A 26,435-nucleotide genomic window follows, 5' to 3' on the forward strand; every position below is an offset into this window, starting at 1 on the left:
TTTCTAAGGACATCAGGAGAGCCCTGCTGGGTCAGACCAGGGGTCCCTCCAGTCCAGCCTCCTGTCTCACACAGGGGCCAGCCAGTTCCTCTGGAGGGCCAGCAACAGGACAGAGAGGCTGAGGCCTTTCTAAGGACATCAGGAGAGCCCTGCTGGGTCAGACCAGGGGTCCATCCCGTCCAGCCTCCTGCCTCGCTCAGGGGCCAGCCAGTTCCTCTGGAGGGCCAGCAACAGGGCAGAGAGGCCGAGGCCTTCCTAAGGACATCAGGAGAGCCCTGCTGGGTCAGACCAGGGGTCCATCCAGTCCAGCCTCCTGTCTCACACAGGGGCCAGCCAGTTCCTCTGGAGGGCCAGCAACAGGGCAGAGAGGCCGAGGCCTTCCTAAGGACATCAGGAGAGCCCTGCTGGGTCAGACCAGGGGTCCCTCCAGTCCAGCCTCCTGTCTCACACAGGGGCCAGCCAGTTCCTCTGGAGGGCCAGCAACAGGGCAGAGAGGCCAGGGGTCCATCTAGTCCAGCCTCCTGTATCACACAGGGGCCAACCATGATTTCATCATGCCGGCAGTGTCTAGGTATTTGGGTAAAACCTCTATGGTAAAAGGGTCTTCTGCCATAGAGCTTTTGCCTAAGTACCAAAGCATGGCCTAGGTGTCAGTGGTGTGATGACATCACTTCCTGTGCAGCACTGGCAACAAGCCTTGGCTTCTTTTTCTCCAGATAACCAAATCAGAGTCCAGGAGCACCTTTTTAAGACTGAAAAAGGTTTATTCCAGGCGTGATCTTTCGAGTGCAAGCACTCTTCCTCAGACTAAGAGCTTGCCCTTGAAAACTCACACCTTGAACAAATCTTTTTCAATCTGAAAGGTGCTATTGGATGCTATTTTTGTTGTGCTACTTCAGACCGACATGGCGACCCACTTGAATCTTTTTCCAGATATGTCCTCCTCTTTCTTCCGGTAAACTGAGCAGTGACTTGGACAGGCCGCAGAGAATCCAATTTTGTTCACAAATGCTTCCCCCCCCCCCAAAAAAAAACAACAACCCAGAATCCCTGCCAGTCTGGCCTGGAAGAAATTCGCCTCCTGACCCCAAAGCGGCAATGGGCATCCCCCTGGGCATGTCAGAAAGGGCCATGGGAGCCAAGCTCAGACACAGTCCCTTCTGCCCACCCACTCACCATCTGCCGAAGTTCACAGGAGCAGCCTATCCCCGTCTGTTGTTTGTCCTGCTTCGGTGTGTGTAGCCACCCATCTTGAGTCCCCATCTGAAAAGCGGATTATAAATAATGCAAATAAAAGAACCCTTTCCCCCATATCCACTTGGAAAGGCAAGACTGATTTGTGTGTGTGTGTGTGTGTGTGTGTGTCTGCCAAGCTAGAATAACTTTCTTTCTTGGTGCTTGCTCAGATCAGGTGGACCAAAACAGCAGGCAGTGCCTCTGACCGCTTCCAAGACTCCAGCGTCTACAATGAGACCCTTCGGATCGCTAACATCCAGCGGCATCAAGGGGGCCGCTACTACTGCAAGGCCGAGAACGGGCTGGGCTCCCCGGCCATCAAGTCGATACGAGTGGACGTCTACTGTAAGTCAGCAGTTCTCCTCTTGCTTCCTTACTAGGCTGCAGGGGTTGGGGTTGGGGGTCAACCGGCGGCAAGCACTGGCCAGACAGGCGGTCAAGCCAGGGAAGGAGACAGCCCTCAGAGCTACTCCAGATAGGCAAACAAATTTTATTGCAGCCTCAGTTGGAACTTCAGCCAGGTTATGGGTGAAAAATCTCATTGCAACCTTGGTTGGAACTCATGACAGATCAGCTGCTTGGCATGCTGTCTTCCCCCCTCCTTCCCAGGCAGTACCTGAGAATACTGGGGAGCATGCCAAACAACTGATCTGTCATGATCAGCTGCTTGGCAGATCCTTTAAATGCCTCTCCTCCAGCCTCCCCAGACAGAGGATATCATCTCACTGCCTGAGAAGTCTGGGGAGGAATGCGTTTAAAGGGCATGCCAAGCAACTGATTGTTGCAGATCAGCTGCTTGGCATACTCCCCCACCAACTCTTCCTTTAAACGAGCCCAATCACAGCTGAATCACAACTTGGATACTTCTGATTCAGCCAGTTAAAAATGCAAGAATGGGTGATTCTGCTTGGCCCGTGTTTGGGTGGGAGGCAGGCACAAAGAGGGTGCTGGACTCATGCATGGGTGTTGTGCCCACACTAAGCCTCAGGGTGTTTTGAGGCGGAGCAAACAGGCAGGGCCCTGCCCTGAGGGCTTGGGGGGTCAGGCTAATGAGAGATAAGGGTGGATGGATGTATAATTGATGCTGATTCCCACTGGGCACCTGTTGGTCTTAATTTGGTAGAGCTCATGGGAAAGGCGGGTCCTGAGAAGAAACAGGAAGGAGCTGGAGGAGGGGTACCTCGTGAAGACGTTAGGATGGAGGAGAAAAAGGACAGAAACCTCGAAGGGAGAAGAAGAGCTTTCTGCTTCTTCTCAGCACATGCTTTGGAAGTAAATTGGGTGTGAACCAGAAGCTTGCAGGAGGCTATGAGGCATGGTGCTGTGAAGTCTGATTTGCCAGGGAGCAGAACTATGTGAGCACTGAAGTTCCGGGCAGAGCTCCAAAGTGTGAGCAAAGGGAAGCCAGGGAGATGGAAGGTGAGAGGCCATTTTGGGAGTGAGGAGGGCAGGGACGTGGCTTATGCCCATTGCTTCCCGTGAGCAATACAGGGAAGGCCTCAGTACGAAGGGTGGCCAACCTCCAAGCAGAGTTGCCAAGTCCCTTCTGGCCACTGATGGGGGATGGAGGGTAGGGTTGCCAGATCCAGGTTGGAAGATGCCTGAAGATTTGGAGGTGGAAGCTGGGGAGGACGGGGACAAGGCCATATTGTCCACTATGGCTAGCACAGTCAGGCCAGAGGCAGCAGAAGCTGAAAAGTGAGAGGAGTAAGCTGAAAAGTGAGAGGAATGGGAAGGCGACTGTAAGCCACTTTGAGCCTCCTTCGGGTAGGGAAAAGCGGCATATAAGAACCAACTCTTCTTCTTCTTCTAAGTAACAGCATGCTAAGACTTACAGCCAAGAGCCTGCACCAAGTCATCCCACCCCTCAACTCTGATCCAGTAGATGAAAGACAGCTGCCTGTTTCTAGGCTTCCAGAATCACCAGGGCCACTAGGAAGAGAAGATGCAGTCATAGAGCAGAGCTGCAGGCTAAAAAGAGAAGTGCTTGCTTTGTGGCTCGGTGTCAGCTACCTGTTGAATGTGATATTGAGTTGATGCAGGATTGAGTCTGACCAGCTGGCCTTTAACTGGAAAGCTTCTTGAAGACTGTTGTGAGGTGTGGGTGCAACATAAGCTGTCTGGTGCCACCTTGGTTGAATCCTGAAAACCTTGGTTTCTTGGTCCAGATTATCAGTCTTGCCTGAACCTCAGATTGAAATGACTTTGCTTCTTGTAACCTTGCTTAGCTTTGGTTTTTTGGAAGAATGGTGAAGGTTGCTGCAATCGGATGCCAAGATCTGGCCAGACCATTAACACTTCTTCTAAGAAACAATCAAGTTGATGGGGGGGGGGGAATCATATCTGAATTAAATAGCTCCCTTATTCTAATGGTTGAGCCTCTTGTGGCGCAGAGTGGTAAGGCAGCAGACACGCAGTCTGAAGCTCTGCCCATGAGGCTGGGAGTTCGATCCCAGCAGCCGGCTCAAGGTTGACTCAGCCTTCCATCCTTCCGAGGTCAGTAAAATGAGTACCCAGCTTGCTGGGGGGGGGGGGTAAACGGTAATGACTGGGGAAGGCACTGGCAAACCACCCCGTATTGAGTCTGCCAAGAAAACGCTGGAGGGCGTCACCCCAAGGGTCAGACATGACCTGGTGCTTGCACAGGGGATACCTTTACCTTTATTCTAATGGTACGCAGTGGTCGGAGTGGTGCTAGATTAGGACCAGGGTGCAAATTCCTACTCACCTGTGAAGCTTACTGAGTGCCCTTGTCCGTGACTCTCTCTGAGCTGAATATATCTCACAGGACCAAACAGAGTGACAAGGACCAGGTGCTTCTTGGTGGAAGAACAGATTAGTAATGTATAGATTTGTTGCTTTGTCTTTTGCCATTGTTCAGTTCTGACTCACAACAATCCCAACAAGTTTCCAAGGCAAGAGATAGATTGCTGTTGCCTTCCTCGGTGGAGTGACATTGGACTGGTGGGGGCACTGCTTAGCTCCCCTGTTCAACCAGCTGTTGAAATTATTATTCAGTTTTTGGTCAATGGCTGGAGATGGATTTTAGCTTGGCACTAATTGCATATTGGCTTGGCTCTGTGTCTCTTTTGTTCTCTTCTGTGGAGAAAGGCTTCTGCCTGCCTGCTCACAATGTGGTCTGGATAAGGCATCAGGCAGGAAACCTCTTATGGGGGGGGGGAGGTTTAGGCCAAATTAGGGGTCATCATAACTTCACATTCCAGCTAGGCCCCCTCTCCACCCCGATGTGGGGATGGGTGCAGGGCTTGTTTTATTGATCACCTGTTGCTGTGTATGTATTTTATATTATACCAATATGTCCTTTTAATGGGGGTTGTAATGGGATTTTTAACGAGGACCTTGTGACCCGCCAAGAGCCATTGTAGGGGAGTGGCGGGATATAAACCACATGAATAAATAAAATAAATAAATAGAGCTGAACCTGAGACAACCTGGCTCCAGAGGAAAGGGGGGGGCGGTAAAGGATAGACTCTGTTTATTGTGTACCTGATAGATGTTATTGATGTTATCCCATAGTATGTCAGAGACCCCAGTGCTAGCCTGGAGACTTTGTGGGATGGTTGTGGAGCTGGAATGAGGGGAGAGGACTATGGCATTGGTCCAGATCCTACAACTTGCCCCTAAGGTGAAAGTTATTGACCCCATGCACTCCTGTTGTTCTTTCCACAGGTTTCTTAGGACATTCAGTCCCCCTTTGCTTTGCTGCATCCAAATAAAAAGCATAAAATAGTTTACAGTCTGGCGTGTTTTGGAGTAACGTCATGCTTATGCAGCTGGACCATGTTAGGCCTCAGGGCCATCAGAGCAGCCAAGATCAAGCTACCCAGGGCAGGGCAGGGCAAGGTACAGCTAGATGTCAGGAAACTTGTTCTTTCCTCCCTCCTCCTGAGAATCCTGGGAATTGTAGTTTGCAGAAGTGGCTGAGGATCCACTCCCAGGAACTTCTCATAAAACCCTTTCCTGGGAAGAAGAAGAAAGGACCACTCAACTAATTCAAGTCTCTTGGTCCAGGACTTGCATCCAGGAAAATGTTATTTAGGGATGCCAGTTGTGGGCTGGAAAATCACTGGACCTTTTGAGGGGGAGGGCAGCTGGGCAAATGCCATAGTGTAGGGGTAGTCAACCTGTGGTCCTCCAGAGGTCCATGGACTGCAATTCCCATGAGCCCCTGCCAGCAAACGCTGGCAGGGGCTCATGGGAATTGTAGTCCATGGACCTCTGGAGGACCACAGGTTGACTACCCCTGCCGTAGAGTCCACCCTCCAGAGCAGCCATTCTCTGAAGGGGAACTTGGTTTTCCGGAGGTCCATTCTAGTAGCCGATCTCCAGGTACCCCCTGGAGGCTGGCAACCCTGTGACCTTGTCATTGCCCACTCCCCGGCCGATTCTGCGGCTTCCCAGCAACATGGAGGACGGGTTTTCTCGCCGATGATTATAACTCTTTCCAGGGAGAGGCAATTAGGATTCAGTTCAGGGACGGAAACGCCGTTCGGCTGCCTCATTAATTCGCCGGCGTTTCTCTGGGCCTCGCCGCAGATCGCTGGCCGTTATGACCGCAAGAACTCTTTTAATGTCCGTGGGAGGCGCTGGCACAATATGGCCGTTGGAAGAAGAATTATCCGGACGTTGTTTCTCCGTCTCCTCTCCCTTGGGCTCCTCCGAAGACGGAGTCGCTTGGAGGGGCCGCGGAGTAGCACGGGGGCAGCATCTTTGCTCGGCCCCATTGTCAGGTGAGCACAGGGATCCCACCTTTCCTGACACCTTCCAAGAGTTCCTGATTGACCTTTGAATATTGACCTTCCGCCAGGTGTATGGTTGAGGCTGGGGTCGGCGAGGTAGATCTACTGCCCCCTTCCCCCCCCCTCCCGGGCTTTTGAAGTGAATATCATTGGACCTCCTTCTCCACCCCCTTTAGTAATAGGGCATTTTCCGCCATGTTGGGAGGATTTTAAAATCTTTTAATGGGATTTTATGACCTTGTGACCCGCCACGAGCCTCTAGGGAGTGATGGGAAATAAATAAATAAACAAATAAATAAATACGTGTTCGTTTGTTTGCTTAGATGCTGAAACATTTACAAGTACCCAGTTTGGTGTCGTGGTTAGGAGTGCAGACTTCTAATCTGGCATGCCAGGTTCAATTCTGCGCTCCCCCACATGCAGCCAGCTGGGTGACCTTGGGCTTGCCACAGCACTGATAAAACTGTTCTGACCGGGCAGGAATATCAGGGCTCTCTCAGCCTTACCCATCTCACAGGGTGTCTGTGGTGGGGAGAGGAAAGGGAAGGCGAATGGAAGCCGCTTTGAGCCTCCTTCGGGTAGGGAAAAGCGGCATATAAGAACCAACTCTTCTTCTTCAGTAATCTCAGGGCTCTCTCAGCCTCCCCTCCCTCACAGGGTGTCTGTTGTGGGGAGAGGAGTGAGAAGGCGAATGGAAGCCGCTTTGAGACTCCTTCAGGTAGAGAAAAGCAGCATCTAAGAACCAACTCTTCTTCTTCAGTAATCTCAGGGCTCTCTCAGCCTCCCCTCCCTCACAGGGTGTCTGTTGTGGGGAGAGGAAGGGAAGGCGAATGGAAGCCGCTTTGAGACTCCTTCAGGTAGAGAAAAGTGGTATATAAGAACCAACTCTTCTTCTTCAGTAATCTCATGGCTCTCTCAGCCTCCCCTCCCTCACAGGGTGTCTGTTGTGGGGAGAGGAACGGAAGGCGAATGGAAGCCGCTTTGAGACTCCTTCGGGTAGAGAAAAGTGGCATATAAGAACCAACTCTTCTTCTTCTTCTTCTTCTTCTTCTTCTTCTTCTTCTTCAGTAATCTCAGGGCTCTCTCAGCCTCCCCTCCCTCACAGGGGCTCTGTTGTGGGGAGAGGAAGGGAAGGCGAATGGAAGCCGCTTTGAGACTCCTTCAGGTAGAGAAAAGCAGCATCTAAGAACCAACTCTTCTTCTTCAGTAATCTCAGGGCTCTCTCAGCCTCCCCTCCCTCACAGGGTGTCTGTTGTGGGGAGAGGAGTGGGAAGGCGAATGGAAGCCGCTTTGAGACTCCTTCAGGTAGAGAAAAGTGGTATATAAGAACCAACTCTTCTTCTTCAGTAATCTCATGGCTCTCTCAGCCTCCCCTCCCTCACAGGGTGTCTGTTGTGGGGAGAGGAACGGAAGGCGAATGGAAGCCGCTTTGAGACTCCTTCGGGTAGAGAAAAGTGGCATATAAGAACCAACTCTTCTTCTTCTTCTTCTTCTTCTTCTTCTTCTTCTTCTTCTTCAGTAATCTCAGGGCTCTCTCAGCCTCCCCTCCCTCACAGGGTGTCTGTTGCGGGGAGAGGAAAGGGAAGGCGACTGGAAGCCACTTTGAGACTCCTTCGGGTAGAGAAAAGCGGCATCTAAGAACCAACTCTTCTTCTTCTTCAGTAATCTCAGGGCTCTCTCAGCCTCCCCTCCCTCACAGGGTGTCTGTTGTGGGGAGAGGAAAGGGAAGGCGACTGTAAGCCACTTTGAGACTCCTTCGGTTAGAGAAATGCAGCAAATAAGAACCAACTCCTCTTCCTCCTTTTACTACTATTCCATTTTCAGATTTGTGGGGTTGGTGTTTTACATCAAAGGAGAACCGCAAGCAACAAGGAGGGCCCCAGAGCATCCAGGAGGTGCAGATTTGACTGGCAGCATTGGTTGAGATGTTTCATTGCAGGGATCATCAAGATATCAAATAACGGAATGGAGCGATCCTATGCATTTTCTCTCCAATGGGAAGAACGAATTAATACATTTTACTGAGTTAATTGTGGTTCCACCAGGCTTTGGGGGGAGAAAAGAAGATCTCGGGAACATGTATCCATGCAGAAACATCTTCCCGGCTAACATCCATGACTAATTGCAGATCTGGCTCTGCTGAAAATTAACCGCTCTTTAATTTAGGAAGCGTGGCCAGGGTGTCAGCGCAGGCCTTTGGGAAGTGGTGTCCCTAGGGGCAGTCCTACCACGGGCCATACAAAATTAGGGACTTGCCTGCTTCTCAAAACTAGCGGCCAACAGCTGCTCAGCTTGCCTACGCAGACCCCTCGGGGCCAGGCTCCTCTGTGGGCTTTCTAAACCAGGGGTAGTCAAACTGCGGCCCTCCAGATGTCCATGGACTACAATTCCCAGAAGCCCCTGCCAGCATTCGCTGGCAGGGGCTCCTGGGAATTGTAGTCCATGGACATCTGGAGGGACGCAGTTTGACTACCCCTGTTCTAAACAGTAAGAGGCCCAGCAAACTACTGTCATACATATATATGTTTGTCGCTATGTGTTGCTACTGTCATACTTATATATGTTACCTCGCTGGCTGGCTGTTAGGAGGAGAGGAAGGGAAGGCGATTGTGAGCCCCCTTCGGGCAGTGAAAACCAGGGTATAAGAAACATTCTTCTTCTAAGAGTGGAAAAGGAAAAGGGGCGTCCATGTTAGGGGGACATCAACTAAAGGAGCTCATTTGGTGCTTACGTGAGCCGGTGCCTTTTCAGTGGAAGCCCCACAATTAGGCGACGCCTCCCCCTCGTGGTTTGCCTGCCCCATCCCTTTTGATCCTTGGGAGTTAAATTTGTTGTTGTTAGCTGCGAAGTTGTGTCCGACCCATTGCGACCCCACGGACAATGATCCTCCAGGTCTTCCTGTCCTCTCCCATTCCCCGGAGTCCATTTAAGTTTGCACCGACTGCTTCAGTGACTCCATCCAGCCACCTCATTCTCTGTCGTCCCCTTCTTCTTTTGCCCTCGATCGCTCCCAGCATGAGGCTCTTCTCCAGGGAGTCCTTCCTTCTCATCTTCAGGATCTGGCCTTCTCAGGAGCAGGCAGGGCTGATCTCCTCTAGGACTGACCAGTTTGTTCACCTTGCAGTCCAAGGGACTCGCAAGAGTCTTCTCCAGCACCAGAGTTCAAAAGCCTCAATTCTTTGACTCTCGGCCTTCCTTATGGTCCAACTTTCACAGCCATACATTGCAACTGGGAAGACCATAGCCTTGACTAAACGCACTTTCGTTGGCAGGGTGATGTCTCTGCTTTTTAGGATGCTGTCAAGATTTGCCATAGCTTTCCTCCCCAGGAGCAAGCGTCTTTTAATTTCTTTGCTGCAGTCCCCATCTGCAGTGATCTTGGAGCCCAGGAAAATAAAATCTGTCACTATCTCCATTTCTTCCCCTTCTATTTGCCAGGACTTGAGAGGGCCGGATGCCATGATCTTTGTTTTCTTGATGTTGAGTTTCAAGCCAACTTTGGCACTCTCCTCCTTCACCCGCATCAACAGGCTCTTTAGTTCCTCTTCACTTTCTGCCATTAGAGTGGTATCATCTGCATATCTGAGGTTGTTGATATTTCTCCCTGCAATCTTGATCCCAATTTGTGACTCCTCTAATCCCGCATTTCTCATGATGTGCTCCGCATACAAGTTAAATAGGCAAGGCGACAGTATACAGCCTTGCCAAACTCCTTTCTCAATTTTGAACCAATCAGTTGATTCCATGTTCAGTTCTCACTGCTGCTTCTTGACCTGCATATAAATTTCTCAAGAGACAAATAAGATGCTCTGGTATTCCCATCTCTTTAAGAACTTGCCACAATTTGTTGTGCTCCACACAATCAAAGGCTTTAGCATAGTCAATGAAGCAGAAGTAGATGTTCTTCTGGAGCTCCCTAGCTTTCTCCATGATCCAGCGTATGTTGGCAATTTGATCTCTAGTTCCTCTGGGAGTCAAATTAAGATGGCTTAATTTAGGTCTGCGTTTCGTTCATTTTAGGAAGTGTTCAGGGCTGTAAGTTTAAATTTAGGTTTTAATTCTTATTAAAAATGTATTTTATCTATTTTTTATACACATCGCGCGTGTAGTTGGCTGGGTAGAGCCCAGTGCTTGGGTGGAAGACCCCCTCTGCAGAGGAAGGCCATGGCTGACCCTCTCAGCTCCTAACTTGCCTTGGGGGATCCTTGCTGAGATCACTAGAAGTAGGATGTTCCATGGGGTTGGTGCCCAAGGAAGGCAAACCTTCTTGGCTTGCCTGTAAAACCCCAGGGGGTCAGTCAAGGACGATTGTGACTTGATGTGACCTACAGTTCTGGAGTGTCTGTGTGCAGTTCTGGAGGCCTCACTTCAAGAAGGACGTCGATAAAATTGAAAGGGTACAGAGGAGAGCGACGAAGATGATCTGGGGCCAAGGGACCAAGCCCTATGAAGATAGGTTGAGGGACTTGGGAATGTTCAGCCTGGAGAAAAGGAGGTTGAGAGGGGACATGATAGCCCTCTTTAAGTATTTGAAAGGTTGTCACTTGGAGGAGGGCAGGATGCTGTTTCTGTTGGCTGCAGAGGAGAGGACACGCAGTAATGGGTTTAAACCACCAGTACAACGATATAGGCTAGATATCAGGAAGAAATTTTTCACAGTCAGAGTAGTTCAGCAGTGGAATAGGCTGCCTAAGGAGGTGGTGAGCGCCCCCTCACTGGAAGTCTTCAAGCAAAGGTTGGATACACACTTTTCTTGGATGCTTTAGGATGCTCTGGGCTGATCCTGCGTTGAGCAGGGGGTTGGACTAGATGGCCTGCATGGCCCCTTCCAACTCTAGGATTCTATGATACACACCTCAGGCGGCAGTGCCACCACTCTGCTCTGCTCACAGCAGCGCCTTTCTTCCTCGAGAGTAATGACCAAGGGAAGATATAAAGCCGAGTTAGTTCATAGCCTGACGAAGAGTGCTTGCACTTGAAAGCTCATGCCTTGAAGAAATCTTTGTTGGTCTTAACGGTGCTCCTGGACTCTGATTTTATTGTGCTGCTTCAGACCACCATGGCTACCTATTTGAATCAATCAAGGGAATGGTACAGGTTTCCTCATGAGGAAGCTACCACAGGAAGTAGAATCAATAGGGCTGTTCCCTCCTCTATGAAAGGACAGGAGGCAACGTGGGGAGGGGAGAGGAGGCAGCTTGATATGGCCCCCTCTCAGCAGCTCTCAGGAGCCAAGCGGGGTCGGTACTTGGAGGGCAGTACGCCAGATGCAGGCTCCTCACTTGCCTGGAGAGCCCCTTTGCTGGGGTCGCCAGAGGTTGGTTGGCACTTGAAGCCCCTGCATCATGCATGCATCGTGTAAGAGAGGCAGTGATCCGCTGCAGATCTGGGCCTTTCTGATCTCTGTGCGGACAGAAGGTTGTTTCCTCGGCCGCTGCCCAACGGATTGCAAGGACGCTGGGGACGTTCCGAACCAGGGCTTGGAGCCCATGCTGGGTGGGATGAGGGTGAACAAGCTGCATCTAAGTTCGCACCAGACTGAGGTTTTCTGGGTTGGTAGGAAGATGGATGAGGGGCTTCAGCTCTCCCCTGTCTTGGGTGGTGTGACGCTCGGCTTGAAAAGCCAATATAGCAGTCGCCTTGCAAAAAGTTTAGGTGAAATTGGCCTCAACGAGGGTCAGGGCCTATTTGGCCCTGGCCCCCACCTGGTGGAACACTCTGCCCGATGAAATTAGGGCCCTTGGGACCTCCAGCAGTTCTGCAGGGCTGGTAAGACACAGATTTTCTGCTTGGGCATTTGTAGCATGTGTGTGTGTGTGTATACAGCCAAATGCCCTGACCTGGACAGTCCAGGTTAACTTGATCTCATCAGATCTTGTTTGTTATGTAGTTTAGAACCCCCCCCCCACTCCATCACAGTGGCTCGTGGCAGGTAACACAATAAAATCCCCATAAAACAATAGTTAAATCTGTGGGACCGCTTATCTGCTTATGCCCCCTGCAGGGCTCTTTGCTCTGCAGGCATGAATTTACTGGTGGTCCCAGGCCCCCGGGACATATGCCTGGCCTCGACTAGGGCCAGGGCTTTTTCAGTCCTGGCCCCAACCTGGTGGAAGGAGCTCCCGGAAGAGCTACGGGCCCTGCAGGAGGTGTGAGCTTTCCGCAGGGCCTGAAGGACAGAGCTCTTCCGCCAGGCGTATGGTTGAGGCCAGAGGGGTACCTGGTGTTGCCCTCCGAGGATCTCTAGGTTAAGGCCAGCTAGCTTCCTGGCCCCCAGGCAGAGAGAGAGTCTGACCCATGCTGAACGGGGGAGGGGGTTGATATTTTGTATTGCCTGCCATCTTGTTATGCTATCTTATTATTTTATTTTATTGTGTTTTAAGGGGTACTTTAGGGGATTTTATCGTATTTTACTGATTTTGTAAACTGCTGCGAGACATTTGAAAGCGGCAGTATATAAATATAAAACTAACTAACTAACTAAATAAATAAACCAGATAAAAACTCTCCCCTGGTTCTACAGGCTTCTTGGCTAATGCCTCAGGGGGATAACCACAGGGTTACCCCAGTGCCCTGGCTGGCTCAGGGAGGGGCCGGCCTCCAGGGGGATCCTGGACTTCTCCTGGAATCACAACTTTCCCAGGTGGCAGAGACCACTTGGGTGGCAAGACCCCCTCCTGAGGCCCGCCAGAGCAGAGAACCTCCTCCGTAGGTCAGAGTTAGGGTGTCGTGCCTCTCCCCCACCCAGGGAGAAACCAAAAAGTTCCTTTTCCACCCAAGGGCATTTCAGCAGCCTTGCTCTGGAGAGCTCCCTTTGGACTGACCCTTCTGGGCCGCCGTCCGGCCGCCCCATCCACTTGCTAGGATATCGCAAACCCTAGCAAAAGAAGCAAACGCTGCGTGTTCCTGGCAGCTTTTGTGTTGCATTAGCAGGACGCGTGCCGACATAATAACCCAACGTGACGTTTTTGTCCAGCCAGCAGAAGAACCAAAAAAAGTGCAGGCGAACGCTCAAGGGGGACTTCCGAATGACGGCACTTTTATTAGCCTCCCCCTCCTGCTCAGGCGGCAAAGAGAGGCAGCCACCAACTGCATGCATCCCTCAAGTCCCAGTGTGCTAAGTTCCTAACAGTGCATTGCGGGAAACAAACGCACCAATCCCACGGAAAAGGAGCGGTGTGCAGGAACATGCGGGGCTGCCTGGCAGTGGCTCTCCGGGGAGGGATTTCACGTCACCCGCTGCCACGTCCTGCAAACTGGGAATGCCGGGAATTGGGCCTGAGCTCTTCGCAGGGCAGGCAGGGGTAAGCGGGAGAGCGCCTGCTTGGCATGCAGAAGGTCCCCAGTTCAGTCTCCAGCACTGCCAGTAAAAAGGGCTGAGGAGGAGGTGTTAGGGAAGACCCCTGCCGGAGACCCCGGAGAACCTGTCTGAGTGGATGGTACTGGCTTTGATGGGTCAGGGGCCTGATCCAGCAGGAGGGCGGTGCCGCTGGACTGTGCATCTGGTAAGCATCTTCACTATGCTGCGTGCTAATCCAGATTTCTCCTTATATGTGTGGCCCAGTAATCTCCATTCCATTGTCGGACGAAGTGTGCTTGCACACAAAGTCTTGCCACTTGAATAAAGATCAGCTGGAACAGGCTTCCTCGGGAGGTGGTGGGTCCTCCGTCTTTGGAGATTTTTAAGCAGAAGCTGTAGAGCCATCTGACAGAGAGGCTGATTCTGTGAAGGCTCAAGGGGGTGGCAGGTGACAGTGGATGAGCGAGAGGGTTGTGAGTGTCCTGCATAGTGCAGGGGGTTGGACTAGATGACCCAGGAGGTCCCCTCCAACTCTATGATTCTATTATTCTATGATTCTATGGTCTGAAAGGAGTCCTTGGACTCTAGATTGGTTCTTGCCATTCTCCCTTTCTGTGTGCTTTACATATCTTAATCACTGCAAAATAGTCTCTCTATATTTGTATTTGAAATATCTACGGGGCCGTCTCTTCCTTTATATTCCCCAACGAGCATTAAGACCAGTGGATCAAAATCTGTTTAGGATCTGCCCTCTTTTATTTCATTTATTTCATTGTTCTGATTGTATTTTATGTCTGGGGTTTTAAGGAAAGTTTTATTGGGTGTTTTATACAGACTTTGTAACCCGCCACGAGCCATTCGGGAGTGGCGGGTAAGAAATTGAATGAATGAATGAATGAATGAATGAATGAATGAATGAATGAATGAATGAATGAATGAATGAATGAATGAATGAATGAAGTGAAATTGGCCTCAAACAGGGACTTTTTGGCCTGGGCCCCAGCTGGTGGAATGCTGTGGGCCCTGAGGGACTTCAGCCCGTTCCACAGGGCCTGTAAGGCAGAGATGCTCCACCAGGCCTATGGTCGGGGCCCAGAGAGACCAACAAGAAGTGCAGGCTTTGCCATTATCAACTGAGGAAGACTTGCTCCGAAAACTCTGACCCCCCCCCCCCACCACCACCTTTGAGTGTAAATGTCTTTAGGTTTTTATGATTTTATTGGAGTCTGTTATTATGCGGTTATGTGCTCTGAGCTCCGCAGGAAGGGGCGGGGCGTAAATATCATGTTTCTTGGTTGATTTAAATGCTTTTGAACATTTCGAAATGATTTTGTGTGTTCCCACTTGGCCCTGCGTTGGGTGGATCGTCGCCGCACCGCCTTTGCTGACCCCCTGCCTCCGTCTTCTTCTCTCGCCTCCCCAGATCTGGACGACCCCATTGTGACTGTCCACCAGAGCATCGGGGAAGCCAAGGAGCAGTTCTACTATGAGCGGACCGTCTTCCTCAGGTGTGTGGCCAACTCCAACCCGCCGGTTCGGTACAGCTGGCGGCGAGGGCAGGAGGTGCTACTCCAAGGATCCGACAAGGGGGTAGAAATTTACGAGCCCTTCTTTACCCAGGTAGGAATGGAGGTACAGTCATTCTCTTTATTACTCTTCTTCTGCCCCTGCATTTCCATTTCCTTTCCTGCGTTGGACGTTGTCCCCTTTGCCGGTCCAAACCGAGCCATGCTGCTGATCTTGGGGAGATTGTGGGAGCTCCTCACATTCCCTTCCTGGGGGTTTCAGTCAAGAAACTACCCCCTCCCGCCCCAAGGCATGGCAGCCTTAAATTTGGCAACAGCATGGATGTGTTTGGGGGGGGGGGGGGAGACTCCTTTAGAAATCAACACAATGTTTGTAGCTGCTCTTGAAGCATCAAAGAAAGACACACGCCCCCGTCCCTGTTTTGATCAGAAGCATTGTGCTTCACAGCACGGAATTTCTAAGAGAGGTTTTGGGGTTTGCTGTTTTATTTTATGTTATATTGGTTTTATCTGGAACTGTGTGTTATTATCGTGGCAAGAGACCTTGATCCTCAAGGAAAAAGGAATATTTGGGTGGGTGAAGGTGGTGTCTTAATAGAGAGGAAAGAATCGGTTGATTAAATATGGCCTTGGCCTTCTGGAAGGAAAGTTTGGCAAGATCTTTTGTCATGGAAATCACCTCTCTCCTTTTTGAGGGAGAAGGGAATGGAGAAACAGGGGGAGGAATTTTCAACCAAATCTGCCTTCTCTTGGCAAGAAGCTGTGATATCTCCTTCTATTCACGGAAGTTTAATGTATAAAGTAGGTTTTAGAGGTGTTAGCCCGATAAAACCTCTTTCTGGAACTGGCTGATATTGTTTTCCCTAAGTTCCCTCCTCATCCGCTCCTCCTTCCTTTCTGTTGGTCAGAAGACCTTACTCATCAGATGGGGAATCACCGAAACCTCAAGAAGAAGACAATCTTTCCCAAGGGAACTTCAGAAGAGCCCTGCTGGAGCAGACCAGGGGTCCATCTAGTCCAGCATCTCATTTCACACAGGGGCCAAGTCCTCTGTAGGGCCAACACTAGAACATAAAGATTGAGGCCTTCATCTGATGCTGCCTTCTAGCTCTGGGACTTTTCTCTCACTTCCTGTGTCCTTGTCCCTCAGATTTTTGTTGTCATTCTGTGTTGATTTTCCTCCCCACAGCAGTCAGTACACTCTCTGGTCTCTGTTTCCCAGGGTTTCCTGGGAGTGCTTTTGTGTTGATTTCTCCTTGGTTTCACTGCCGACCCAAAGTTAATTTAACGGCATACAGATTCCCTTGGATTTTGTCTCCATTCTTTTGACGCCCTTCAAAGGTTATTCCCCCACATACGTTGTGTCCATGCCACCCATTCTGCAACTTCTGCCATCCTCCCTTCATTAATATGCTTGTTACAAGCCATAGGAGTGCAACAAAATGAGACTATCGCTAATGTCAAATAGCTGAATAAAAAAAAAATGATAACATTTAAAAGTAACTGTGTATTGGTTTAGTTCGCTACTGGAATTGACCTTAAAGGGGGATCAGAGAGGAGGCTTTTGACGATGTCCAAGTGCAAAAAAAGGAAGAGAAGAAAAGAGTATTTCAATGCAAACAAAATAAATCAGGGGGGGGGATTGTCAGCACAGAATGAAATTGGCACGAGATCTAAATAGAGTCACTGGGATGGGAAGCTTTGGAAACATTTTTCCCTTTAATACTTCAGTTAAAGTTTTTTTTTTTTGGGGGGGGGGAGCATTTAGGCAGTCCCGAGAAGTTTGACATTAAAAAGGGGACTGAGCCACGTGGACCTTCCTCAAACTGCCAAACTTAAGGAGGTGGGGAGCTCCCCCAATCTGGCAGCCCATGATTGGATTTCGTCCCCTTTTAAATCCATCTGTGCCTGTGGCCATCACTGCATCTTTTGCCAGCATACTCCACGTTTTAATCGCTGGTTGACTGGAGGAGGATATGTCTATGTCCGTCCTGAATCTCCTGTCCTTTAGGTTCTTTGGACAGAATTTCTGCTTTCTCTCTTTTCTCTAATGAGGCCCATCAGATCCCCGCTCAAAGTTGACAAACATGTGATTATGACCATATATAATCATGTTGACCCCCCCTAAATGGAGAATGATGGAGGTGACCATCCCACGGATAACTGTGGGTAGTTTTTCCAGGGTCCGATTGGGCAAAGCTGGATGAACATCTGGCATGCCGCCTTTATGACCTGCACTTCTATTGTTAGGGGGGAGGTCCTTGATGGTGCGGTTCTTGTCCATCTCCCACCCAGCCAGCCTCGTTTGCTGTCATGTGAAGGCTCAATACGTTCTCCAGAACAGATGAGGGAGTCGCCCTGAAAGAAACAGGGAGCGGAGAGACTGGTGATGCCCCAGGTACCTCACTCTGGATTCACCTGCAGATATAGCCATAAATGGGGCATCTGCCAGGTGCCCCCTGGTCACCTGGGCTGTTACCTGGCTGCCTCAGTGGCTTACCTGACTTGGCTGTTCCCTGGCTGCCTCGGTGGCGTAGTGGGGGTGCCTCCTGCAAAGCCCTTGTGTGGCATCTGGGGACTGTTTTGGTGCAGAAGCTCAGGCACGTCTTGTGCTACTGGCGGCCACATCAGCGAGAGCTGCACTCAGCCCGCCGTGCTCCTCTTTGGAGGAGAAGCGGATCAACGTGGGATCCATGAAAAGAAACAAATGAGATAACAGGGAGAGCAATCAGCAAGGCTGTGCGGAACAACTTGCAACTTTTCATAGATAATATCCAGCTAATGGCTTGGAAAGTCCCATCACTCCTGCCCTTTATTACACCTGACAGCTTTGTATTGCTAAAAACTGCCAGCAAAAATGTGCCAAGGAATTCGGCAGCTGAGACCCTGCGGGGAGGGGGTTGAGCCATTTCACGGCCCCGTTCCGGGACTCCCTTCAGCCTCTGTGAAATCCCCAGTTATGTCCGCTGCGGCATATGCGTCTGGGGGGGGGGGGGATGGCTGGATCCGGTAGCATGATTATTTCTTTTAGGATGCCCCCCCCCCCACCTAATGTCTCTTTGGGGACTGCTGCTATGCAGGGCTATCCCAAGAGGGGTAATTCCCTTTGCTTTCCGCTTTCCCCGGCACCATCAGATGTGCCTGACAATGTGCCAATCAGTGAACATGCCGATTGACACAGTAGGGAAAAGTCCTGCCCCAAAGGGCTAGGCTAGCCGCCTGGAATTCAGCATCAAGGAGGCGGTAGGAAGGCCGGGAGGCAGGATGGGGGAAGCAAGGGAAGCGTCTGTCGGTATGCCTTCCGCCGGGCCATGGTACAGCTCGGTTCCGTGTCCTTCACAGAACGGAATACCTGAAGGTGGAAACTGCCAGTAAAACGGTCCAGCAAGAATTGCTGTAGTTTCCCCGTGGTTCACAAGCCCATGACAGGGAAGGTCGGGGGTGGGGGGACCAGGGACTCAGGGGCAGAGTATCTGCCTGGCATACAGAATGAATGGTTGGATGGATAAGTAGATGGATGGACAGACAGATGGACAGATAGGTGGGTGGATGGACGGACGGACAGATGGACGGACGGACGGATGGACGGATGGACAGATGGATGGATGGATGGATGGATAGGTAGATGGATGGACAGACAGATGGATGGACAGATGAATGGATGGACCAACGGACGGACGGATGGATGGATGGATGGACGGATGGACAGGTAGGATGGATGGATGGATGGATGGATGGATGGATGAATAGGTGGATGGATGGACGGACGTATAGATAGAAGGATGGATGGACTGGTGGATGGCTGGTAGATGGATAGATGGATGGATGATTGAGAAGAGAAGCTATGTAGGAACAGGTTGATGGCCCATAAGTCCAATACTTTGTGTCACACAGTATCCAAAGCCCAGCTGCCCACAGGAGATCCACCAGTGGGGCCAGAACTCCCAAAACGCTACCACATGTGTCCCCCCCCCCCGCACCATCAAGCCAGAGCATCACTGCCCCATGCAGAAAGTTCCCTCTGTGCCTTGTGGCTAAGAGCCACTACTTGAATGAATCAACAAATGAATCAGTGAAGGAATGCTGCCTTGAGCTGGGGGTGGGACTAGATGGCCTGCTTGGCCCCTTCCCACTCTAGGATTCTATGAATGAATCTGACCTGGCTTTTCCCCCTTAAGGGCTTCTTTCACCTCGCCCGTCTAGTGTGTCTCATGAATGCGCTTCTACCTTGTGGCTATTTCCTTTGCCTGTGTCCAGAGGACTAAGAGGGTCCCTAGCCTGTTGTCTCCATTTTGGGGGGGGGGGTCCAGTCAGGCCAGGGTCTACATGTGGTTCATCTCAGCCACTGCAGCAGCCGGTCGGGCACGGAGCTCCCTGCAGCCTCCTTGGGCAAATTACACACGCAAGCCCGTAAACGGCAGAAGGGACCCCAAGAGGACGGCTGGGACTCCTTGTGTGTAATTAGAAGTGAAGGGCTCCTTGCGACCGGGGATTCCTCCCCTAATAACGCTGCTTTGCAGAAGTGCCTGCCATGATCCCCTCTATTAGACAAGTTCATCCTGGGTTATAAGATGTGTCATATTAAATTAGATCCCGTTTTGGAAAGCGTTCTCTCGAACCTGAGATTTGTGCTTCTGCTTTGGGATTTAATGAACAGATTTGAGTCGCCACCTTTGTGACTGAAGGCACCTCTCCAACCTTCCTATATTTCTCGGGGGTCAGGGGGAATTAGTCTCCCTCTCTATGTCTCTCTCTGTCTCTGTCTCTGTCTCTCTCTCTGCAAAAAACGTGATCGGAAAGATGTTTATAAAGGAGCTAAACAGAATTAGAAGTTCATAGCATGTAGATCAGGGGTAGTCAAACTGCAGCCCTCCAGATGTCCATGGACTACAATTCCCATGAGCCCCTGCCAGTGAACGCTGGCAGGGGCTCATGGGAATTGTAGTCTATGGGCATCTGGAGGGCCGCAGTTTGGCTCCCCCTGATGTAGATGTTTCCCCTGCCGGGGGAGGTCAGCTGAGGGCACACGCAGCCCAGGATCTTGGCGGGCCAGAGAGGCATCCTGCACCCAGGGCACCGGACAGCCGCTCACAGTCCCAGAAGAAGGCCCCGCATGCGCCGATTCATCCCATGAGCCCTTTATCCAAGACAACCAACTCTGGTTTGTGCACAATGAGAATAAGCTTGGCTTGGTCTCAGGCTTACTCACCTATAGGGTTGTCAACCTCTAGGCACATCCCTTCCTGCTACCGACTAATTAATAATATCCTATCATGAAGAGCCAGTTTGGTGTCGTGGTTAGGAGTGCGGACTCCTAATCTGGCAAGCCGGGTTTGATTCCCCGCTCCTCCTCCGCATGCAGCCAGCTGGGTGACCTTGGGCTAGTCACAGCAGTGATCAAGGCCTGAATGAATGAGAAAAGGCCTTTGAAGAGGCAGGGAAGGAACCTCGGACAGCACCACAGATTGCGTGACGGTCAGGCTGCTCCTAGGCCGACAGGATTGGGACCTCCCCATATAGCTATCAAGTCCCCCCTCCCTCCAAAAAAAACCCCGTTTGCATCATCCTTGCGTATTGTAATTGCTCAGCCCAATTATGAGATTACGTTTGCTGTGTTTATGCTAATTAAGTCATTAGACATAATAAGTCCAATTACATAAATGGGCTGGGGGGGATCTTTTTGACAAATGATAGAAATTTTCCCGGCGTGAACACAACTCTGTTTGGGAGATCGGCCCGAGATTTGCTCAGCGGGAGTCCGGGGGTGGCCCTTTCACCTCGTCCGGCTGGTCTGCAGAACGGCTGAGAAGGAACACTTGCGGCCAAATTGTTCCGCGTCCTTGCTCTGGCAAAGGGCTTTCCTCCTTCCGCAAACCAGAGAGCACACAGCCTCCAAGGAGAGCCAGTGTGGGGTCGTGGTTAAGAGCAGTGGCCTCTAACCTGGACAACCAGGTTTAATCCCCCCCCCCTCCTTCACACGCAGCCAGCTGGGGGATCTAGGGACATGCCCAGTTCTCTCAGAGCTCTCTCAGCTTCACCTACTTCCCAGGGTGTCTGTTGTGGGGAGGAGAAGAGAATGTGATTATAAGCTGCTTTGAAGAAGAAGAAGAAGAAGAGTTGGTTCTTATATGCCGCTTTTCCCTACCCGAAGGAGGCTCAAAGCGGCTTACAGTCGCCTTCACATTCCTCTCCCCACAACAGACACCCTGTGGGGTGGGTGAGGCTGAGAGAGCCCTGATATCACTGCTCGGTCAGAACAATTTTATCAGTGCCGTGGCGAGCCCAAGGTCACCCAGCTGGATGCATGTGGGGGAGCGCAGAATCGAACCCGGCATGCCAGATTAGAAGTCCGCACTCCTAACCACTACACCAAACTGGCTCTCTCTTCTTCGGGGAGAGAAAAGTGGCGTACAAAAGTCGCAGCTCGCTCTCTCTCTCTCTCAAAGCAGATGTGATAAAAAATAATGCATTTTAAGGAGGGTTGCTTACGTGGGGGGAGGAAGGAGGTAGGCAGGACATAAAACCAGGAGGGAAGGGAATGGAGGACTGGTGTGACGTGGCAGAAACATATAGGGCACTGCTAAGAAATTGTATTAATAGAAGAAGAAGAGTTGGTTCTTGTATGCTGCTTTTCTCTACCCGAAGGAGGCTCAAAGCGGCTTCCAATCACCTTCCCTTTCCTCTCCCCACAACAGACACCCTGTGAGGTGGGTGAGGCTGAGAGAGCCCTGATATCACTGAAGAAGAAGAACAAGAGTTGGTTCTTATATGCCGCTTTTCTCTATCCGACGGAGGCTCAAAGCGGCTTCCAGTCGCCTTCCCTTTCCTCTCCCCACAACAGACACCCTGTGGGGTGGGTGAGGCTGAGAGAGCCCTGATATTCCTACTTGGTCGGAACAGTTTTATCAGTGCCGTGGTGAGCCCAAGATCACCTAGCTGGCTGCATGTGGGGGAGCAGGGAATCAAACCTGGCATGCCAGATTAGAAGTCCGCACTCCTCACCACTACACCAAACTGGCTCTCCACACAGCGGGTGGGGGGAAAGGAAAACAGAGAGGAAAGCAAGGAAGAGATGTGGGGCGGGAGGCTGCATCCTGAGGATTCAAACGGGGGACAGACCCAGTGGGCTCCTTCCAGGGCCGAGTTGGGGAAGCAAACACTGCCGCGGAATAGCTGGGGGGAACTCGCAGCTTCACTTGGGAATGCAAGCCACAGGTGAAAGATAGCAAGTCTGTAGTGCGGAAAAGGTCGAGTTGACTTACAATAGTAGTTGTAAGAATGTTGTCAGGTCAACCCAAAAATGAAACAGCAAAGCTCACACCCCTCCTGCCCTGCCTTGGTGAAGAGATCCCTGCTGTCCTTACCCTTCCAGATGTCCAGAGCACCTCATTGCACCCCCAAGCCTGACCTGTGGTGGGCAAAGAGCCCGTTGAACTCTCCCTGCAGTTGGGGATGGAATTTGGAGCAGAAGTTCTCTTTGGAAGGCTGTGGAAGAACTGCTGCTTGGGGGTCTTTGGGGGGGAGGGACCCTTGACATACCAGAACTGAGAGCAGCTTGCTGGGGCCCATGGGTGTTTGGTCTGGGCCACCCAGGCAACCTTCATAAGACAGCTCTGGGCCCCTTAAAAGCAACTGTTTTTATTCACAGAGATTCCCTTTGGGCCGAGCAGTCCCCTTGCTCCCTAAATCCCCTCTTTCCTGCCCTTTTGTCTGCTGGCTGCAGGGGGAGACCAAGATCCTGAAGCTGAAGAACCTCCGGCCGCAGGACTACGCCAACTACAGCTGCATGGCTTCGGTCAGGAACGTCTGCAACATCTCCGACAAAATGGTGTCCTTCCGGCTCTCCAACAAGACAGGTAACCGGCTCTGTTGCTATTTCAGCAAGAACAACGGATCCCCCCCCCCCCCCCCCGCATCCCTCCTTCCCTGCCCGGATTCTGGGACTCCATAGTCAACACTTCCCTGCTCCTTGCCCCTGCATCTCTCTTCGCCCTGCCGTTACGTGTCGTCTGACAGAAATGCCGATTCTGTGAACTTAGGCCGATGGACAGAAGGGTCTGTGTGGGTGCCTGGCTCCTGTGGCCCTTCCTTGCATTCCGCAGGGGGTTGGACTAGATGACCCTGCAGGTCCCTTCCAACTCTGTGATGCTATGATATGTGTCTCCTTGTGTGTTATAGAGACACACAGGCAAATTTCCACCAAACATGGTAATGCATGAAAATTTTTAAATGCTTTTTTGGTGTGCCTGTAAGGTCATCTTTCTGGGATTCTGACAAAGTGCAGTGGGCATAGGGTCACCAGCCCCCCCCCCCTCCCATAGGAGGCAGGGGTTTCCTGCTGCCAGTCTTTGCCCCCAATCAGCTGGCGAGGGGACTTGCCCAGAAGAAGAGCAAGGCTCTGTTGAGATCGCAGCGACCTATCTGTGACCTGGAGATGACATGCTCACCCCAGAGACATCAGGGAGACACTCTTGTAGTTGGCTGGGTGGCTCAAGCAGACTCACCTGAAACTCAGCCCCTCCAAGACGGGGGTGGGACAGGAAGTGAGTTTAGAGAATCTGGCTGCGATGCCATTGAACATCACGCCCCTTGCCACCAATTTAGGGGTGACTCTGGATGCCTCGCTACCTATGGAGACACAGGTCACGAGGGCAGCCCGCCAGTCGCTTTACCACCTACGTCAGACGAGGCTACTAGTGCCCTACCTGTCTTCAGATCGCTAGCCACGGTCACCTCCAGAACTGATTTCTGCAGCTCGCTCTACGTGGGCCTGACGTTCTCTCTGACCCGGAGATTGCAGCTGGTGCCAAAAGCAGTGGCCAGGGTCTTCACAGGAACGCCTTGGAGGGTCCTGAGGCAGCTGCATGGGTTGCCAGTAGGGGTGAGTGCTTTGGTGCATTTCGGCTGCCTCGGTAATCACCGAAGCCCGAGACGGCCAGTGCCGCAGCACGGAGGGGAGGGGTGACTCCGACGCCCACACACTGGCACAGAGCTTTGTGCCTGCGTACGGCCGCCAGCTGTCCTGCTGATGCCACCTCGCCCTTCTGCGCTGAGGCAGCCGAACTGTGTTGAATCGCTCACCCTTGGTTGCCAGTGGAAGCCCGGATCCGGTTCAAGGTTCTGGTTTTGACCTTCAAGGCCCTTCGTGGTCTGGGATCCCCATATCTGAGGGACCGCCTGCTGCCCTATGCCCCCCACAGAACGCAGAACGGCCGTGATCCAGGGTGGCTTCTCCTCTTGAGCAGGAGGTTTTGTCCCCAACCCAGCCTTGCTTAATTTATGCCTACGTTTTCCTTGGGGCCTGCAGCTGAAGCCCCTCCCTGCATACGCCTCTTGTCCCTAGTGAAAAAACTCCTCGTTGTAACCAAGTCGGTGTTGGGTGGTCCTCGGGCGCGTGTCAAAGCACTGGAAAGAGCGGCAAAATGTCAAGAGGGCGCTGAAAGCCGATAATGAAGGAAGCTGCCGGAAGAAGCCTGAATGAGGCTCCCACTTTGTGTCTGGAGTGAGATTTCCTGGTTATAGAATCATGGAATCATAGAGTTGGAAGGGGCCATACAGGCCATCTAGTCCATAGAATCATGGAATCATAGAACCATAGAGTTGGAAGGGGCCATACAGGCCATCTAGTCCATAGAATCATGGAATCATAGAACCATAGAGTTGGAAGGGGCCATACAGGCCATCTAGTCCATAGAATCATGGAATCATAGAACCATAGAGTTGGAAGGGGCCATTCAGGCCATCTAGTCCATAGAATCATGGAATCCTAGAATCATAGAATCATAGAGTTGGAAGGGGCCATACAGGCCATCTAGTCCATAGAATCATGGAATCATAGAACCATAGAGTTGGAAGGGGCCATACAGGCCATCTAGTCCAACCCCCTGCTCAACGCAGGATCAGCCCTAAGCATCCTAAAGCAGTTGATTTGGATTGTGCATGTGGGTGCTTGCTCTGCCTAATTGCCCTCACTGGATTTTGCGTGTGCGTGTGTGTCTGTGCGTGTGAGTGAGTGTGTGTGTCACGTTTTCATGCTGGGAGAAGCACTGACAATGTTCTGCCTGAGAAGCCAAGAGCATTTCCTAGCAGGTAGAGCATCCCCCGTGGTGGATGGGGTCACGGAGTCAGCCCACCAGTGTTCTTCTGGTTCCCATGGAGGGATCTGGGCCCCCTGGTACAGCAGGGCACACCAGGCAGCAGCTAGTCATGTGTGCCTGGGATGTGGCCCTGTCATGCCTGCACTTCAGGAGGAGCCAGTCATGGGCGTGCCATGACCTGTGCCACCCACGGAGGGTGGTCCCAGGCTACAAGAGGACCACCGAGGGTCAGGGCCAGCCGGACACATCTTTCCTGGGGAAACTCTGTCCATCTGTTCTCCGGTTCTGGACTCTGGCTCAGCTTTGAACTCCTCTTTGGTCCCTGACCTCGATGTGGCATTGGGCCTCTCTCTGGCTTCAGATCACGGCATGGCTTTAGAACTCTCTCCAGCTCTTGACTTAGGGCTTCGCTTCAGTTTGCACCCCGCCTTCCCCGCTGGCCCAAACTCCTTGGCCTGCACTCTCTGGCCTGGCTCCTGGACTTTGCTGTGGTCTTGCAATTTGGTCTCAGCTTTCCGGCCGAGGGAGCACTTGTTTGGTTCCCGTGGGCGGCCTGGGAGGGCCACGCAGACTCAGTAGAAGAGCTTCTGCTTTGCATCCCCTCCCTAACTGGCACCCAGGCACGAGCCCTGGTTGACATACCCAAGAAACACTACCATGTAGGGACCCCCTCAGATTGCCTTCAGAGAAACCAGAGACACACCTACGGCCGTCAGGTCTGGGTTGGAAGCTGCTTGGAGGGTTGAGGGGTGGAGCATGGGGAGGTTCGGGGAGGGTGGGAATCAATGGGACGTGATGCTGTAGATCAGGGGTAGTCAACCTGTGGTCCTCCAGATGTCCATGGACTACAATTCCCATGAGCCCCTGCCAGCGTTTGCTGGGTATTCCCTGGGTCTGCAAGGAAGGTACAAAAGACCAACCCAGGCACATCCCTTCCTGCCCATCTACTCACCTTCTGGCTAAGTTCATAAAATCAACATTTATGTCAGATGACTCTCTAACCTCTGTTTAAAAATTTCCAAGATGGAGAACCCAACACCTCCCGAGGAGGCCTGTTCCACGGAGAAACCGCTCTGACTGTCAGGAACTTCCAGATTTTTAGCCAAAATTCTTTTGAATTAGTTTAAGCGCTTTGGTTCTGGCCTCTGGGGCAACAGAAAACAACTCTGCCCCACCTCCCATAGGGCAGCCCCTCAAGTATCGTATTGCCTCTTAGTCGCCTCCTCTCCAGGCTCAACAGACCAAGCTCCCCCAACCTTTCCTCCTACGGACGCCAAGCCCCTCACCATTTTCACTTGCAGCCAAATTGGGCTGACAGCAGGGCATGCACGCCACTCTGGTGTCAGCCTAAAATGACAGCCATTGTCATCCCCGGACCCATCTGGAGATGATGATCCGTGAAATGTTCCAGGGAGGTGCCTCACCAGAGGCACAGCTCAGGAGGCACAGAGGAAGGTGTCTATGTCCACCCCTAGTTACCACTTTAGAGCAGGGGTAGTCCAGCTGTGGTCCTCCA

General features: G+C 51.7%; 1 protein-coding gene across 2 annotated transcripts in view; it reads left to right on the plus strand.

The window, feature by feature from the left end:
• Positions 1-26,435, plus strand: part of MDGA2 (MAM domain containing glycosylphosphatidylinositol anchor 2) — a 413,649-nt gene that overhangs the window by 203,933 nt on the left and 183,281 nt on the right. Inside the window, exons 3-5 of one of the 2 annotated variants that reach the window (XM_077324137.1) lie at positions 1,407-1,581; positions 14,720-14,928; positions 22,546-22,678. In XM_077324137.1, the coding sequence (XP_077180252.1) occupies positions 1,407-1,581; positions 14,720-14,928; positions 22,546-22,678 (517 nt within the window). The remainder of the gene's footprint in view (positions 1-1,406; positions 1,582-14,719; positions 14,929-22,545; positions 22,679-26,435) is intronic. The other variant, XM_077324138.1, reaches the window with a different exon arrangement.

The sequence above is a fragment of the Paroedura picta genome, chromosome 2 (genome assembly GCF_049243985.1).
Source record: "Paroedura picta isolate Pp20150507F chromosome 2, Ppicta_v3.0, whole genome shotgun sequence".
Lineage (NCBI taxonomy): Eukaryota > Metazoa > Chordata > Lepidosauria > Squamata > Gekkonidae > Paroedura > Paroedura picta.